General features: G+C 39.4%; 2 protein-coding genes across 3 annotated transcripts in view; both read right to left on the reverse strand.

Moving 5' to 3' along the window:
* Positions 1-14,751, reverse strand: part of LOC109194564 (obscurin) — a 151,841-nt gene that overhangs the window by 110,316 nt on the left and 26,774 nt on the right. The window contains exon 5 of one of the 2 annotated variants that reach the window (XM_019363272.2): positions 14-150. The exons of the other annotated variant lie outside the window; for it this stretch is intronic. Within the exon in view, the coding sequence (XP_019218817.1) occupies positions 29-150 (122 nt within the window). The 3' untranslated portion in view covers positions 14-28. Of the gene's footprint in view, positions 1-13; positions 151-14,751 lie in introns of those variants that run through there. 2 annotated transcript variants of the gene reach the window in all.
* LOC109203631 (tripartite motif-containing protein 16-like) lies at positions 9,819-12,180 on the reverse strand. The gene has a single exon (XM_019363261.2). It carries the CDS (start codon positions 12,041-12,043, stop codon positions 10,352-10,354), a length of 1,692 nt encoding a protein of 563 aa, XP_019218806.1. The 5' UTR covers positions 12,044-12,180; the 3' UTR covers positions 9,819-10,351.

Consider the following 14,751-nt stretch of genomic DNA (forward strand, 5'->3'; position numbering starts at 1 on the left):
CTCCTGACTGTACTGTATATAAACAATATTATGAATGAATGATTTTGTAAACTGTAAAGACTTTATTTTTACGTCTGGTCTCGTCATTCAGATTTCGTGGTTGGAGACTTCCAGGTTGCTGAGTTGTTTCATTCTTCTCAGGCCTTGATTCTGAAATAAAGTAAAATAAAATATATATTTTTTAAAAAAATGTTTGTATTAACTTAAAATTGATCTAATGTAGCAGTGAATTAAGCTGCTCTCTGCTCTGTACACAATTTTGTTTCTACCAAGTGGAAACTTAAAAACTGAAACATGAAACCAACAATGAAGAACCAAAAACAAAAACAATGTTGTGATGACAGAAACAGTTTGTAGCTCTTCAGTGTTGTTTCCTCACATGTCCTGATGAAGCTGCTCAGTAACAGTGTCACTGAGGTTGGACTCTGTGGATATTTGTGGTGTGGTCGACTCAGACTCTGAGGCCTCCTCCAGGGATGTTACCTGGACCAGCAGCTCCATGAAGAATTAGCCTCACGTGTGTGTAAGCCACAAAGACTCTTGTGTTAAAAAGTCCAACTTAAAGCAGAAAGATCATGTTTACAGTCTTCTACATGAACCAGTGTTGGTCTGCATGGATACTTTTACCTTCATATCATCTCTGTGGTTTGTTTCCTACACGTCTGCATTTGAGAAAAGCTCCTGCCATGAACTTCCTTCTGTGAGCGCGTGCACACACACACACACACACACACACACACACACACACACACACACACACACACACACACACACACACACACAGAGAGAGAGAGGGGGGAGATCATTAATACAAAGGATTGGAGCCGGTTTTTGGATTTTCACTTCTCGTTGGCTTTAACGAGAAGTGCAGCTAGGCTCTCAGGATAGCCAGGCTTTTATTTATATTTGCATTCTGGTGCGTTAAAACTAGCAGCCTCTGTGTCCCGCTTGGATCATCATTCCGAAAATTCAGATATTTAAATAAATTGGTGAACTGGCTAGTGATGAGGAGCCACTTAGATCAGTAAAATGAGGGTTGATTAAATTAAACTCTTATGAACAGCGATCATTCTACCTCTCTGCTGATGTGTTCCAACAAACGATGTTTTTTCTACATGGCAAAATTGTGTGCTAACTACCTCACACCGCTGTGTCTGGGGTCCGGAAAAATAAAAAGTTAAAATGATATATCTTGTGGCAGTTGCAAAGTGCTGAGGAAAATACTGTGTGTCTGATGGGGTGTTTTTATATAGGTGGACTTGGTTTCAGTTGGCCTCTGACATGCAGATATAAAGAGCAGGTTGTAAAGAAAAGGGTGGAAACTATAGAGGTGCAGTTGGGGGGTATACCTTTCTATGTGAACGTTAGCGTGTGTGTCCTTGGATGCTCTTGATAAAGAAACAAAGCGTATTCTTTTTATGACTTGTTTTGCTGACTGTTGAGGACCCACCCGTAACCACCGTGTCTAATCACTGAGTCTTACTGTTGCAGTATGTTTGTGTGACTAGTAGATAGTTATAGCGGTTGTTGCATTAAAGGAACATTGACTAGTGACTAGGTGTGAATATGTGTTTTTTAGAAGTATCACAAGAAAAGTTTATTTCTAAAGGGATAAATGTGTGTCCTCGGATGCTCTAAAAAAGTGGAAACTATGGAACTACAGTTGGGATGTGTGTGCTGGGTTGCTCTTGATAAGGAAGCCTCTTTTATTGTTTTATGACTTGTTTTGCTGACTGTTGGGACCCTACCTGTAACCCCCTCAGTCTAATCATCAAGTCTTACTGTTGTAGAGTGTGGCTACTAGATAATTATAGGGGTTGATACAGTGTTATTGTGGCTAGTTAAGAATATGTGGATTTTAGAAGTATCACAAGAAAAGTTTATTTCTAAAACACATAATGGTTTCATTAAATAAAACACTGTTAAACACATGTGAACTCACATGACCCCTTGAACTCACATGCACGTGCAAAGCCAGTACACGCGTACACGCACTCACATGGACGCGCAGGCTGGTGGGGAGGGGGTGATGGGTGTGGCAAAAAAAGTGCTTTTATATTACTACTATTATTTCTATACTGTCTTCTCTTCATTCCCTTTTAAATCCAGAATTGAATTCAGAACTGCTCATAGAGGGTCATTGGATTGTTGGGTTTTATTTGTATTATCTCAGAGTCTTTACATTACAATATAAAGGGGTTTGAGGCAACTGTTAAGCTGCATTGATTCATTCACAGACACTCACAATTTTATACTGTTCTTACTGTACTGATATTCATTCGATATTCATGCATGTAATTCAAACGGACACACTATAAAATGAGGAAGAAGGTACAGAGCAATGTGAAAGCTAGGCAATTATTGCCAAAAGCAAAAGAGGAAATATACTTGTCTATTTCAGTAACAGTTCATCACCCTAACAGCAGCTCAAAGAAAACGCTAGTCAATCGAGCATTTAGCCATTTGTCAGCATCCTGATTTCATTCAGCACAATGAAGACTTCAGAGGGATTGTTGCTTTTGCTTCTCACTTGTTCAGCCTCAGCAGGTATGTATGCTTACTACCCAACAGTTTTTACAGGTGCAACACTGAACAATATATGTTTGTTTTTCTTGTGGAAACATCAAAGATTTGTATTTCCGAGGGAAAAAACTCATTAATTACACATCTTTAAAATGTGCGCAATACCCTGCAACACTTCTTGAATAGCAAGCCTTTGTTATAAATCCTTCAATCAAAGCTAAAGTAAATGTTTAAATGGATGCGGGTCTGCAACAACAAGTAGAAAATATTTAATCAAAACATTTAGGATTGTGGAACAGAACCTTGATATTTCTCTCAATATTTCAACAGCTCCAGCTGTCAGTGCTTCAGTGCTGGATGGAAATACAAGTAAGAGCATTTTATTGAACACAATTTGTATATTTAAATTTAAAAGACTTTTTTTAAAAAATGAATGGAATGAATGACAATAACATTTATCCATGTTTTACCAGTTATCTGGGTCGAAGTCACAGGGGCAGCAGTGTAAAGCAGCGGTCCCCAACCTTTTTTGTGCCACAGACCGGTTTACGCCCGACAAAATTTTCACGGACCGGCCTTTAAGGTGTCGCGGATAAATACAACACAATAAAACTAGTACCGGTACGGAAAAAAAGAAGATTTATTCATAACACACGTGAAAAGACCCAGGAAAACAGAGTTAACGATAAAAACGATAACAAAATAACGCTGAAAACCGATAAAAACCCTGAAAACCATACATTTCACACCTGAGCCTCAACTCTTGCGGCCCGGTACCAAACGACTCACGGACCGGTACCGGTCCGAGGCCCGGGGGTTGGGGACCGCTGGTGTAAAGCACTCAGCAGGGATAGTATACAGTGTACAAAATATGTGGTATAAGCCACTGTGAGCGTGTGCTGTTGTGAACTGAAGTATTAGTATTAAATATTAAAAAATAAAATAAAAGCCGTTCACTGCAGCCACAGCTTTTGCTGTTTTTTTTGTTTTTTTTTTACATTACAGGGCAAACAACTATAGTCCCCTAGAGTCAGCTTCAGAAAAAGACAACAGGAATCTGAGTCTGTGTCTGCAACAGAATAGGATGACGGCTGAGATAACCTATGGAGAAAACTAATTCCCCAATTACATCTAACAAAATCTTTATTTAGTTATAGTGTTAGACTAAAGGTAGTTCAACAACAGATGCGAGTAAGAAAAGGATTTTAGTAGTTAAACATTTCTCCCAGTGTTTCAACAGCTCAAAGAAACATGTCAAAAAGTCTAAATTTACTCTGACTGTTGTATTTTTATTTTTAAACAATAATAGAGCAGTCGTGACACCAAATTTTCCTTTTTGTGTAAAAAATATTATTTTACTTTCAGTGTGATCCCAGCTGACATTAAACAGATGTAAGTGTTTAAGTTGGTGATCCAGAACCAACAGGAGGTTTAAGTAGGAATACGGCATTAAACTGAATATAGTCCTACTTTATATACATTTTTATTTTAATATATTTAAATATTTAGGCAACATAAAAAAAAGCAATTGCAAAGTTTATTTATTCAAATAATTAATAAGGAAAATATACTTGGCATAAACTGAACATATTCCAGTAAAGTAAATATTTAAACAGAAACCAGAATATTTGGTTTCATTTGATCTGATTCCATGAAGTATAATATTTGACATTGTACTTTTGCTACAAAATTACATAGAAAATTTATACGTAATCAGATTAATTGCATTTAAGTAAAACGTTTGTTTCTCCAGCCACTTCTTCCATATATTTTTCAGGTTCTCAAGCTAAAGCACTCATTAACCTTTCCACCATCGCCATCAATGTGTTTGCTGTCGTTGTGGTTGTGATACTCTTGTATGTAATTGCCTGGGGATGTGGTAAGTTTATTTTTGCATTTGGGAGATTTTTTGTTGCTGTTGTGTGCTAAATGTCTGCATGTTAACTACTTTGTTATAAGTAGAATTAAACAAGCGAAAAAAAACAAAAAAAAAACAAGAATATGTAAAAGAATTACAGGATTGTATGCCATGATATCAAATACACAAAATAATACATATTCATATTCTACCAACATCACTAATATGAAAAAATACATCAAAACAAAATCACTAAGTTATTTTGTGATTATTATAAGGTAACGTATAAAAAGTATTCTAATGTGCTAACCTGCAACACAATGAATGTGTTTAAAACGTGTACAAACTAAAATGTAACATCTTCCTTGTTGTTGTGAGGTAATATTGAGCTTTTGTCTAAAGGTGATATTTTTAGCCTTTATGATTAATTTCTCGTGTTTAATCGTGCCATAAATGATGATGTTAAAGTTTTCTTTCATTCAAATAACAAACTACCATCCTCTACTGTTCTCAGAGAGTTACCTATAAACTGTCCATGCATGACTTTTGACACACTGTGTGTGTGTGTGTGTGTGTGTGTGTGTGTGTGTGTGTGTGTGTAGGTGCAACGAACAGCGAAATCTTGGCATGTGTTTGTCAACTTGCTATATGCTGTTTTCTATGATGTCAGCTGCTTCAAATTACTGAATAAAAGGGTTTGGTCTTTGCTCTTTTGGGTATTAAATATTTTTTATTCATCCTGTGTTTTAAATATATACTATCTTTTAGCACACTTGTTATATCTGTCTTTCTTATATCTCTGTCTTTCTCATACACAAATGTGTATGCTTGCATGTTGTAGTCAACCGATTTTCTGTTTATGTTTAAAAAAATGTTCTGTTTAAAGAAATTCATGAAATTGGGTGGTATCTATAACCTGCTCTTCTACAACTAATGAGCACTGTGGTGCAAACTCTGTCACTTCTGCTTGCATGACATGTTCCATCAAATAGAAGAAATCAGCTGTTCCTCACATTACATATTGTCAAGAAGACTGACATCCCTCAGCTCAGACAAAAGCTTGTATGTGTGTATTAGGATTTAGCCTAAAGCAGGCACAGATATGCACTCGAGTGATGAGAGGTGATAAGCTGTCGAAAGATCCCCAGATGGGGGTGAGATAAATCAGGCAGCGCGGGAGGACACTGGACAGACCTAAATGTATAGTGATGGTGTGTTGGGAATACTTAGTAGAGGCATCTTCAACTCTCACCTACGGCAGAGCTTTGACAGGAGTCTGTACGAGACGGGGGACATTAAGACTGAATGGACCAGTTCAGTTCATTTTTATTTCAAACATTTCAAACATGTGCCTTCACAACCATTACAAAATATAATTTCATTATTTGTTTGAAAAGGACCATGTTCAGCACCTCCATCACTGAAGCTGCATTGAGCTGTGGCTGTAAGATGGTTGGGTTCCTTTTGTGGTGGTAACAGCCAGTGTTGGTCAAGTTACTTGAAAAAGGTAATCAGTAACTAATTACTGATTACTTCCCCAAAAAAGTAACCCTTTACTTTACTGATTACTTATTTTCAAAAGTAATTAATTACTAAGTTACTTAGTTACTTTTTAAAAACACGATTTACAACCTGAATAGGTGATAAAGCGATAGATATCTCAGCCCAATTCTACTTTTTCTGCATAATCCATCATACAAAATGTAATCAAATGGAAACGTCTCTTTTTAAAACTTGTTTTATTAGTTTTAATCTTTTAACTTTATGCATCAAGCAAAAATTTAATTATATGCAACATTCTCTGAGTGGAAGAAATTTGTTTAACACTTAAACCTATTTTCTGCACATTCCTGCACATAAAATATTTTTTTTGTGTGTGTGTTTACATTCACTCTTTCAAATAGATGCAAGTAAAACACAGCAGAAAATAAATAAAATCAAAGACTAGCAGTCCTGTTGCTCTATTTTCACCTGTAAAGCAGGACTGGGGTAGGCGGAGGTTTACCCTGGTGCAGGTGTGCCGCAGCGGTCACTGGAAGAATCCGCAAGTTTCTCTGTGAATTTCCCATTACGTCGTAGCGCATTCAGTGCTTGTTTGGAAGTTTAGGGTTTTTTTTTTTTTCGCTGTTAAAAGAAGTTTTCTTCCCACGCACAACGGACACTAATATTTTTATCACTTTTTATGGAATCAAACTCAAAGTAAGGTCAGTACTTCCACGCTTTAAACGCTGCATGCTCATACTCTCTCCAGCACTCGATATATTATCCATTGTTGATCTGCACACAGCTGCTGTCACGAATGTCGCACTCGTGGGAGTGTTCGCCCAGGGCGCCAAACAGGCTAGGGCTGCCACTGTCAATACCCACTCACCTCCACTGTTATCTGGATTGCTTCTGACACTGGTCCTTCCCTCCAGCCAGCTGCCTGCCTGAATCTTACCTACCAGTAGGCATCGCTCTGTTTCACCCAACTTCCAGTGGAGAATCTGGAAACCCACCTGCCTGCTTTCCAGCTCACTGTAACCATCCATCGCTCCAGATCTGAAACCCAGATTCACCAGCCTACCAAGGAAGCAATCTTTGTGGTTGCAAATTTTGAAGCCATCCTGATGGTAAATGGTAAATGGCCTGTATTTATATAGCGCTTTTCTAGTCCCTAAGGACCCCAAAGCGCTTTACACATCCAGTCATTCACCCATTCACACACACATTCACACACTGGTGATGGCAAGCTACGTTGTAGCCACAGCCACCCTGGGGCGCACTGACAGAGGCGAGGCTGCCAGACACTGGCGCCACCGGGCCCTCTGACCACCACCAGTAGGCAATGGGTGAAGTGTCTTGCCCAAGGACACAATGACCGAGACTGTCCGAGCCGGGGCTCGAACCGGTAACCTTCCGATTACAAGGCGAACTCCCAACTCTTGAGCCACGATCGCCCCATGATAACCTTCTCCCACCAACGATGTGGAGATCCAAATCCAATTAAAATCAAGTCACTCAAAAAGATGCTCTGTAAAAGAGTAGAATTCTTGGAACAGAGTTTAATACACTGAATCATATGAACAGCAGGAAAAATACATACAGACATTTAGCAAGAAAATTACAAAGCAGAAAGCAAGCACAGCCTTAAGCACAGACAGCAGAGCAACACAGAGACGGACAGGTAGCAGCAGCAGGAGGGAAAAAAGCTCTGGGGCTGTCCTCTGGTCCCTTAATATAGGGACCAGTATCCCCGCCCCCTGCTGCTGGGTAACTTTCCCACGCACCCAGGAACAGCAGGTGCAGGGTCAAATACCGGCAAGAGTTCACACCTGGCGCTGGCTGAGGGCCCGGTCCAAAGTGACACCAATAGGTTAACCCTTTGCTTTACCCTCTGACAATAGGTCACAACATGGTCAAAGGTCACACATTACTACAGCAAATAGCATAGTGTTTGTGATAATCTTACACAGCAAGTGGCACAATCTTATAACATATAATACATAGGTTACATGCTTTCTCATATACAAAAACACTTCAGTGTGGGTTGAAAGTGTGTGTGTGTGTGTGTGTGTGTGTTTATATCATATGATATTTTATTGTGATGTGTTCAGGATCTCTGTTACAATGTTACTGTTTTGGTTGTGCTACATGAAAGACGTTGAGTGTGTGTGCAGGAGAACTCTCAGCAGCATTAACTACCCTGTTACTGTACCACCCTAATAAACCATGGTGAAGCAAAATGTCTTGTGCTTAAGACTCTACATGAAAGTTAAAATATATATGTTCAGTGCGCATAGATATATAATGTATATAGTTACATAGTTATACATATCAAACAAAAATCCACTACATCTTCTAGCAGTACAACTCACCTGCGCTGGAAATAATAGAGCTCTCCTCTGTTACAGTGGATCCAACCTCTCAGAAGTTTCCACCTTGTAACATTTTACAGTTGTCTTTCTCTGAATTTATTAAAATCAGTTTGGGGTTGAAACAGCTGTGACTTGAGTCCACTTTCACACTCGCCTCTCGGCCCTGAAAGCTTGACTTCTCCCTCTCCAGTCATAAATTCACGCATTGTGAGCTTCGACTTTTGCAGCACTTCTTGACAGAGATGTGATGCAAAACACACACTTGTAGCTGAAGGGGGACAGAGGGTGGTGAGGGGGTTTGTGTGATTGGACAACTGCCAAACCATCCTACCTTTGTGAAGGTCACCTACAAGCATACTTAAACAGCTTTTGTTACTTTTTTTTGTTACTTTTGTTAATCTGAGCTAGAAGCATACTTTAATAGCTACATTTAAGTGGCGAACCATCCTACCTTTGTGAATATGAGCTAGAAGCATACTTTAATAGCTAAAATTCAGTGGTAAATCATCCTACCTTTGTTAATAACAGCTACACACATACTCTGATGGGTAAAATTAAGTGCCAAACCATACTACCTTTGTGAATGTTACCTACAAGCATACTTTAACGGGTAAAATGAAGTGGCAAACCATCCTGCCTGTATGAATATGAGCTACAAGCACACTCTGATGGCCAAAGTTAAGTGGCAAACCGTCATATCTACTTAAATTGGTGCTGGAATTACTCTGTGACAGCAGAAATGTGCATAAACTACTTACGATAGGACGTTGTGCCAAAGTAGGATGGTTTGTCAGAACACCGGGATTTTAAAATAGTTACGCAAAACCGGCTTTAAAGGGTTAATGCTAGCGTATTTAAATAAACGACATAATCACATGCAAAAGTGGGGAGGCACCAAGGGTGGAAAGAAATTAATTTAGGGTGGCACATGCCACCACTGTAGATCTGGCCCTGCTTGGTACATTACTCCCTTGATCATGTTTTAGCTACAAATTTGCTCTCTTCATAGAACGTTTGGTGTTCATGAAATGTAGTAAATGTGTCTGTTTGTTTACCAATTTATGAATTCATTCATCCTATCATTGAAATGACCACATGAGAGATGATATTGCAAGTTAACTGCATACAAAGGCAGTAATTTTAGTCGTGCAATATTTCCAGTCACTGCTTGCCTTTAGTTTCTCTAGTGTGTTTACAAATGTATGGTAGAATAATTTGGGGTTTAGATTGTTACCCTCAGACAGTATAAACAACACAGTTGTCCATTTTCCAACCAGGAATAGGCGACACATCTTATTCCATATCTCTCTAGTTTCCTGAATAACTGATATGATCTACTGTATGAAAAGCTTTCTGTAGATAAAAACCATCAGAGAATTCATCATTTTATTGATTTTAAAAGACTATGAAACTTAGATTGACTCTCATCAACACAGCGTCAAAGCAGTTTGAGAATTATTCACAACGTTTAATCTATCAGATAATTTCTGACACAAACTCCCATCGATCTCACTGAGTTCACGAGACATCACACACTGGACTGACTGAGAGACATGAAACTACTTTTTGTGCAGGTTTTCTTGTATTAAAACAATATTTTCTTCTCTGTAAAGGAAGTAAATAAACAACAGAAAGGAAGAGAAATCCTGTCAATTCAGAAAATAGAACAAACTACATAATATGGAGTTTGTTCTATTTAAACTACATGAGACTGGCCCCCTATAAAATCCAAATCTTTAAGAAATAAAAATAAATAAAGTTCCAGTGTTATTGTTGTTTAAGCAATGAAAAAACTTGAGGCCCTAAAACTGTTGAATTATTGCTTGATTATGTTTATGATCATTACTTCTTTACTTACTTTGGGGTCCAGTGGAAACTTTTGAAATAAATTTCTCACATGTCACTCTGATCTGTTCACCAAGATTCAACAGAGAAAAAGTGCTGCATTGATTTTTATACAATTTCAGGTAAATTTACAGGTAACTACAGACAATCAATCAGAAGATGTCAAACTCGCAGCCATAAAGTGATCTCTGTGCAGAGAAGAAACAGCACAACAGTGAGCTCTCAACAGCAAAGAGAGACAAGAACAACAAACTGGAAGCTCAAAGGTCTATTTGACTTTAATCAACTCTGCAGTTGCAGTTCCAAACCCCCAAAGACAAAGTCCAGCATAGAGCGGCTGAGTGAATGTGGTCTGGACTCTGTGGAGGAGAGTCATGGTTTCAGAGACGCTGTAGAAAGACAGAATACCTGCTCTGTGATCCAGGTACACTCCTACTCTGGAGGACCGAGGACCTGAGAGGACAGTTTGGACTTTGTTGTGCCAAAATATGTAACTGTTTGACTCGAAAATAAAATGGTGTATATGTAATGCCCAAGATTTGTCATTGTATCCAAATCCACATTCATCTGAGCTCCCTGTTCTGCTGATATTCTTGTATGTGACTGCTACTAAAACTGTTCCCCCTCTCCACTCCACCTCCCAGTAACATCGTCCAGTCAGACTCTCTCTACTCAGGACCTGATAACATCCAGTGAATCTGTCTGGATGATCAGAATAAGACTGTTGTTGGAACCCAAATGTTACTTTTCTGTTCCCCTCAGATAATAACAGATGTGTGCTTGCTGTGTTTGGATCCAGTGTGATTTCACGTGAATATTTTAAGAATCCAGCTCTGGTCTTTGGCTCTGGTGGTGACAGTAAAACATCCACTTCAGTGACTGTCAGTGAGATGTTTGTCCATTCCTCTCTCAGAATGTCCTGTAGTTTATCTCTGGTCTCTGACACAGCTGCTGTCACATCCTCAAAGTAGCTCAGAGGACGAATATTGATGCTGGATGAGTGTGTAGACTCACTGAGTGCTGACAGTGAGGGGTAGTTGTGTAGAAACTGGTTGTGATCCTCTGTGTGTGAGAGCTGCTCCAGCTCGCCGTCTTTCCTCTTCAGCTCAGCGATCTCCTGCTCCAGCTTCTCCTGAAGCTCTTTGACTCGACTCACTTCAGTTTCCTGCTGGGATCTGACCTGCTGCTTCACATCAGAGCTTCTTTTCTGGATGACACGGATCAGCTCAGTGAACATCTTCTCACTGTCCTCCACTGCTTTATCAGCAGAGCCATTGATGGCCTCCACCTCCTGTTGAAGCAGCTTCACATCTTTCTCTCGCTCCTGGATTCTCTGCTGGATGTTTAGTCGTCTCACCTCGAGCTCCTTCTGCTTCTCAGTCCTTTCTGCTGCAGCTGGGACTGTTTCATGGCCTTTATGTTCATCCATTGTGCAGAGATAACAGATACTCTGCTGATCAGTACGACAGAAAATCTTCATCACCTCATCATGACGAGAGCAGATGTTCTCCTGGAGCTTCTTGGAGGGGGCCACCAGCTTGTGTTTCTTTAATGGAGCTGCATCATAGTGACGTTGAAGGTGTTTCTCACAGTAAGAGGCCAGACAGACTAAACAGGACTTGATGGCTTTCAGCTTCCTCCCAGTGCAGACATCACAGGCCACATCTTCAGGTCCAGCATAGCAGTGATCAGCTGGAGCAGCTTGGAGTCCAGTCTTCTTCAGCTGCTCCACTAAAGCTGCTAACACGATGTTTTTCTCCAGGACAGGCCTCGGTGTGAAAGTCTTCCTGCACTGAGGGCAGCTGTGGATTCCCTTCCTGTCCTCTTCATCCCAGAAACTTTTAATACAGTTCCTGCAGTAGCTGTGTCCACAGGCTGTAGTCACCGGATCCTTCAGTAGATCCAAACAGATGGAACAAGAAATAGTTTCTCGGTCCAGCTGAACTCCTTTCTGTGCCATTTCTCCTCTCAGTTTCTCTTTGGCAGAAACGAAAGCATTCTGACCTCTGATCTCATAACATACTTTTCTGTAGTGAATGGAGCCTGTCGGCTCTGAAACGTTACAACATGTTTGTTACACCCATCTTCAAACTGCAGATCTAAAGGGGAGGGAACAAGGAAACACATTTACAGTGTTTCAGGAAGAAGAGGGAGGAGTTATCAGGCTTTGACACAGTCCAGGAAGTGGAGCAGTTTGACGTAAACACTGTTTGTTTAACACTTTGAACATGAACAAAGGAGGCGGATCAGTTTTTACATTTATAATATGTGAATGACAAGTAAATAAAAAGCTGTCACAGCATGGCACATATTATACCATGAATTGTTCTTCAATTCAAAAATGTTCACATTCAGACACAAAAATTATTAAATATTTCACAGTTATTAATCCTTCATATATGAGACATTTGGCTTTCAGACACAGAGCCAGTGTCTTTATCTTTACTGCAAATGTTTTTGTGTTTTACATGGTTGAATATCAAGTTAAATATGCTGCAAAATGTGAACATTTACAGAATAAAAGGTCAGAATTTGTAGAACAGGTTTTTTTTTTCACTTATAAAATGTTTTCACATTCTTGTCTTTTAAACTCGCAGATACAGAAAACAAATATTTGCAATCAACTGATATTTTCACAAATATATTGAGAGCTGCAGATTTCCAATTCAAATTTTACTCTTATTTATTATTTTTACTACTTAGAACCACAACTCTGTGACTCCAGCCTCAGATCAGTGAACACAAGTGCTGGTGTCATGATCCGGGGTGTCGGTGGTGTTTTGGGGAATGTTTTCTTACTCAAAGCTCAGGTCCTGCCTCCAGGTGAAGTTCTGGGTCTACATCAGCCTCCACATGCGGCTCATTGTCTACAATCAGCAATGAAGTTTTATGGTCCACCTCAGAGCTCCAGTATTTATCAGATTGTCATCTAAACAGTAGTTTTAAATCAGCCTCCATGTTCTGCTTGCTCCAAGTGTTCCTTTGTTTAATTTCACCTTCTCGTGTCTCCAGTTTCCTGAACTTCCAGATCATTATCCACTCACCTCCACTCTTATCTGGATTTCTTCTGTCACTGGTGCTTCCCTCCAACCAGCTGCCTGCCTGAATCTTACCTACCAGTAGGCAAAACTCAGTTTCAGCCAACTTCCTGTGGAGAATCTGGAAACCTGCCTGCTTTCCTGCTCACTGTAACCATCCATGACTTCAGAAAAGGTCTCCCTCCCTCCAAAACCCAGATTCACCAGCCTGCCAAGGAAGCAATCTTCTTGCAATACGACTCACCTGCACTGGAAATAATACCACTCTCCTCTGTTACAGTGGATCCAGCCTGTCAGAAGTTTCCTCTTTGTAACATTTTACAGTTGTCTGTCTGTGTCTTTAATGAATTCAGTTTGAGGTTGACACAGGCGTGACTTGAGTCTGCTTGTGGGTCCACTTTCACGCTGGCCTCTGGGCCCTGAAAGCTTGACTTCTCCCTCTCGAGTCATAAATTCACACATTGTGAGCTTCAACTTTTGCAGCTCTTTTTAAGAGAAATCTGGTACAAAACTTGTAGCTGAAGCGGGACAGGGGGTGGTGAGGGGGTTTGTGTGGTTGAAGGCAGAGACAAAAGGAATGGAGTTCAGCCAATCAGAATATTGATAACAGGTACGTATTGCGGCTCTTTGTGTTGTGTCTTTCTGGGGGTATCAATCAGATCAAGCAGCAACCAATCAAATGCAGTCCAGTCATTTATTTAGTTGTCTCAGATATTTACACAGCACAGTAATGAAGGGCACAGTACAGGTTTTACAGTCTCTTTGTAATCTGAGTGTGCATAGGTTTGCTCTGAAGAGGAAATAAACAACAAGAAATAACATTTAGATTCATGTCACATCTGTAGGTTTATATAACAGTTATAATTACTTAAAGTAAAACTCGTGCACATAGTTCTGTGTTAAACTAAGTAGATCCTAACTCTGACGTTACAGCGATCACAAAGACAAACACAGTCCAACAGCACCATCTACTGACTACACAGGTTTACAGCAGCGTGATCATGTGACTATATTTGCACAAACATGAGTATCAAGCTGCAAACTGTCTGTATCAGTGTTTCCATTCTGAAAGACGTGGAGAGGTTGTACGAAATAAAATACATATGAAATAAAATAAACTAATAAATTATAACAATTTTAGATTCAAATATTTATTAATTAAGAATTTCCAGATTCCCAACTTATGTGGACAACATTCATCTATTCATCTATTTTAATGACACAGTAAGTATGTTATATTACTGTGAACATTTAGAATCATCAATATTTAAAGACATGATTAAAGACAAAAATAAATCAATAAAACTGTGTCCACAAGCAAGAATAAGCTGCATTTATTAAAGGAAAAATCATAATTGAACCTCTTTAAAATGTAAAAATGCTGCAGATGTTTGCTAAAAATAGATCCACAATGACTGCATCCCTGCATCTGTTTCAAATCAAAGTTACATACTGAACAAACAGCGTCGCCAGATTTGCAAACACACTTGTTTACCACCAAGTAAAATAATAAACGTACGGCACAAAATAAAAATATGTCAGCAGTCGATGGAAGGCTTCAGGGAAATAATCTGCAGGTGATCTTTACTAAACATGAATAAGACCAATCAACAAAAGTGTAGCCAATTCA

The sequence above is a fragment of the Oreochromis niloticus genome, linkage group LG3 (genome assembly GCF_001858045.2).
Source record: "Oreochromis niloticus isolate F11D_XX linkage group LG3, O_niloticus_UMD_NMBU, whole genome shotgun sequence".
In the NCBI taxonomy this organism is placed as follows: Eukaryota; Metazoa; Chordata; class Actinopteri; order Cichliformes; family Cichlidae; genus Oreochromis; species Oreochromis niloticus.

Bases quoted from the DNA above. Each gene is read 5' to 3' on its own strand.
- LOC109203631 (XM_019363261.2), bottom strand. From the start codon at position 12,043: ATGGCACAGAAAGGAGTTCAGCTGGACCGAGAAACTATTTCTTGTTCC.